This window comes from Psammomys obesus, unplaced genomic scaffold, assembly GCF_907164565.1.
Source record: "Psammomys obesus unplaced genomic scaffold, mPsaObe1.curated_primary_1811, whole genome shotgun sequence".
Lineage (NCBI taxonomy): Eukaryota > Metazoa > Chordata > Mammalia > Rodentia > Muridae > Psammomys > Psammomys obesus.
Genome location: NW_026592548.1, coordinates 16,385,521 through 16,388,968, shown reverse-complemented (window position 1 = coordinate 16,388,968; position 3,448 = coordinate 16,385,521). Strand labels below are relative to the sequence as shown.

The 3,448-nt window shown below is 40.3% G+C and overlaps 1 protein-coding gene across 2 annotated transcripts in view; it reads right to left on the bottom strand.

The window, feature by feature from the left end:
• Positions 1-467: 467 nt before the first annotated feature.
• Lmo4 (LIM domain only 4) overlaps positions 468-3,448 on the bottom strand; it is a 16,240-nt gene continuing 13,259 nt past the window's right edge. For both annotated transcript variants that reach the window (XM_055614380.1, XM_055614381.1), the window contains exon 5: positions 468-1,233. In XM_055614380.1, the coding sequence (XP_055470355.1) occupies positions 1,225-1,233 (9 nt within the window). In that variant the 3' untranslated portion in view covers positions 468-1,224. The remainder of the gene's footprint in view (positions 1,234-3,448) is intronic.

Below are 3,448 nucleotides of genomic sequence, written 5' to 3'. Positions count from 1 at the left end.
CAAAAGGAGAAAGGCCACAGCAGGCAAGAGTCCCAGATCTCCCCAAAGGCTGCTGTGCCCATCCAAGGCCACCATGGCCAGAGTGACTTTGGATTCACACAAGCGGCTCTAGAAATACTATTGCCTTCCAAAGCCACAAACTTGGTGTGAGGTTCTGCTGTGATTTTTAATGTGCCAGTGACCAATACCCAAAGCTTTCCTGAGAGCAAAGCTGAAACATCCAACAAGTACTCATGTATAACACCAGACTCCGATGCAAAGTGCTATTCACACGGTAGTCTGAAGTTTACAATGGCCTGGTTAGATAATCTGATGATTACTTTATTAGCCTAGAGTGAAATACAGGTATCAAATCTATTCCACCCACCCCAAATTTAAATGTTTGCTAGAGACAACAACAAAAACACCATGAGTTCTTCCAAAATACAGAAGAGAAAAAGCAGTGTTTAAACCCAAACTCTGTTGAATATTTTTCTTTTAAGTTTTTATTATTTAAATACACCATACTAGAGCAAATGTCTCTGAAAATATCACAAATAAAAGATTTTTTTTTCTTCATTCAGCAAATTAGAAGTAGGGGGGATTTCTACATAGTAGCGGCTATGAGCCTGATTTTTTTTTCCTTTTCTTTTTTTTTAACCTTTGTCATGGGCAGAGCAACATCAGGACAAAAACACTCACATGCATACATACATTGTATTTTACAGAGATACAATAAAAGTGTTTGTGATCGAATATCACAAAAGCCTTGTCTCTTTCCTTTTAACTCATGTTCAGTTTGATTGAAACACATTTCATTACAACACTTAAATATACAAAGAGCAAACAGAATGTTGTTAAGGTAAAACACAGGGTACAGACTGGCCGGTGCCCTGCTAATTGTTAATGAGGGTAGAAAGCGGATTTGGATGCTTCTTTTAATTAGCTTCATTAGTCATTTCCCTCCCCCCCAAGCACCCTCCCCCCCTCCCCCAAGATGTCCTTCGGTGGATCTTTTTTCATTTTTGCTACCGTCTCCCATTAGCCCAGGTTCATGGAGTCCTTAATGTCCATATTCAGTCATTTTAATACACCAATAAATGCAGGAAGGGCACTCAAGACTAAAGAAGGTGCGATGGCATGGAGCTGGCTACAAAGGTGACTTGTTTACTGAAGACACACGGGATCCACCTGCGATGAACAAACTCTGAGATGAAGGCACGCATTCTGCATCACTCTGGCCTTTCAGCAGACCTGCAAGAAATAAAAATGGGCATCTTAGCTAAACTGCTAAATGGGAGCTGTATAAACTCAAACAGCACAGCTTTTGGGGTCTCCTCACTCACTAATCTTTTATTAGATTACTTTCCTACTGTGACTTGACAGAGGCTCTCTGTGCGCCTTACTCCGAGCAGAACATGTTTTACTAGCAGAGAAAATAAGACGGTAAATGGACTCTGAGAAGGTTCTGGTGTAGACTTCTAACATCCCTTAACTTCGGCAGAATTCTCTCCAAAAAGAATCAATTAGGTCTTGACTCATAGGAGGATCTTAAAATTTAAAAATAAAAAATAAAACCAAACAAACAAAGAGTCACAGGCCAGTCACGGCCTTATTCATAAGAAGTTTTGAACTCAGACTTGTCCCCTGTAGCAAGTGACTTAAATGGCCTGCACCTCAGTTTCCTCCCTTCAAAGGTAAAGGCAACAAAGCTATTACTTAGTATAAACGAGATAGTATTATCATTCTACTGTGTTCACAGAACAGCTCTTTCTCATGCTGGCTTTTCCCTCTAGGACACATGGGTGACAAATTCTAAGTTCAAATATACAAGTATTTTTTTTCCTCACCATTTCCTACCTTTGTCATAATGTCGCATAAATATTACAGCATAGAACTACATGTGATATGCTAATGACATGAACGGACTGGAAAGCATGGTCCGGTGTGGATGCCTCGCTCCAACATCAGAAGGTACAAACGGCAACACGCAGCCGCCAGACACAATCTGTTTGCAATTACCAGAGTGGAATGCTGTCTATTAGGTTTTGAGGGTTTTTAAATGACATTTGGAGCATCTCAGGAAGTTTTCCTTCCACCCGTCCCCTAACTTACCAAAGACCTGAGTCTACCACCCCCACTTCCAAGCTAATTAAAGTGTGGAGACTCAATTCCCCAGAGTGGAAGCTCGGTGTGAGAAAGGTAATTTGTCTGTCCAGAACAAAGATGCACCAGCAGCCAGCAAGCATATTTAATAAATGAGCATCAAATGTCCTCTACGATGGATGCACACAAGACCAATTATGTAACTAAGGGGAAACGTGAAGTGATATGTAATCTAAAAAGCTTTGCTAAATCTTCCTCCGACTGAGGCACGCACACACACACACAAACACACACACACTAAAAATAAAAATAAAAAAAATCCTAGAAGGTCCCCTTATACCTCTGAATGGAAGAAAAATTCCAGAGTAGGCAGGAATCTGTCTAGAAGGAGGGGAAAAAAGGAGTCCCAATTTTCTGATTTTTCTATTACTCTAGAAAGCATGGTTTGGGGACCAGCGAGGCCTCCTCCAAATGGTAGAAGCTGTAAGAATGGGTAGCCTCAAGACCACTGAGTCCAGACTTCAGTCAATATGAGATTCCAACTGAAAAACGTTAAACTTGTTTTCCTCAGAATATTGAAAAGCCAACGCTGCAGTACAGAAACTGAACAGGACATTCCTAATACTAAAGGAAAAAAAAACGTTTCAGGAGAACAAAAGTTTACAAGGACCAGATGATGGAGGCTCATACTTCCCATACAATGAACGGCCTTTAAAGGGTCATACAAATAATCAATTCATTATTTTTAAGACAGAGGATGGCTAAATATATTTACTATGCATCATGTACTAAAATGTAATTGGCTCTGCGAATGGAAGGAAAATGGCCAAAATAAATATCCAATTTTCTCAACCCCCAAACACGGAGAATGAGAAAAAAAGAAAATAATAAAATGGAACTATTTGTCATTTCTCCTCATCTCATCTCCCGTAGAAAAGAAACGCCACAGGGTTTTGGGAAAATCATTTTAAAGCATTCTCCAAAAAGCAGTTCATGTTCCAGTAGGAAGTGTGTTTTCATTAACTCTTCCCTCTTGCCCTCTCATTAATATCTCTCTGGACCACACTCAGCTTGCCCAGAACCTTTATTTACAAAAACTACCTTGTGAATCGACTGCGCTCATGGTGAGCAGAGCACCAAGGGCAAAAATGTGAGACGTGTGTGCCAACAGGGAAATGTGCTTAATTAACACACACCCCCAAACACAGCATCTCACCAGAACCCGACAAGATCATTTCCTTAAGTTTTCCTTCTTTATGCCTTTTATGTGCAATTAATTTTTGGAGGCCACCTGTCTCCCTCTGTTTTAGGAGGGAAGGACCTTCCAACACTAAGATAATATACACTAGCAGTTTCTTTTTCA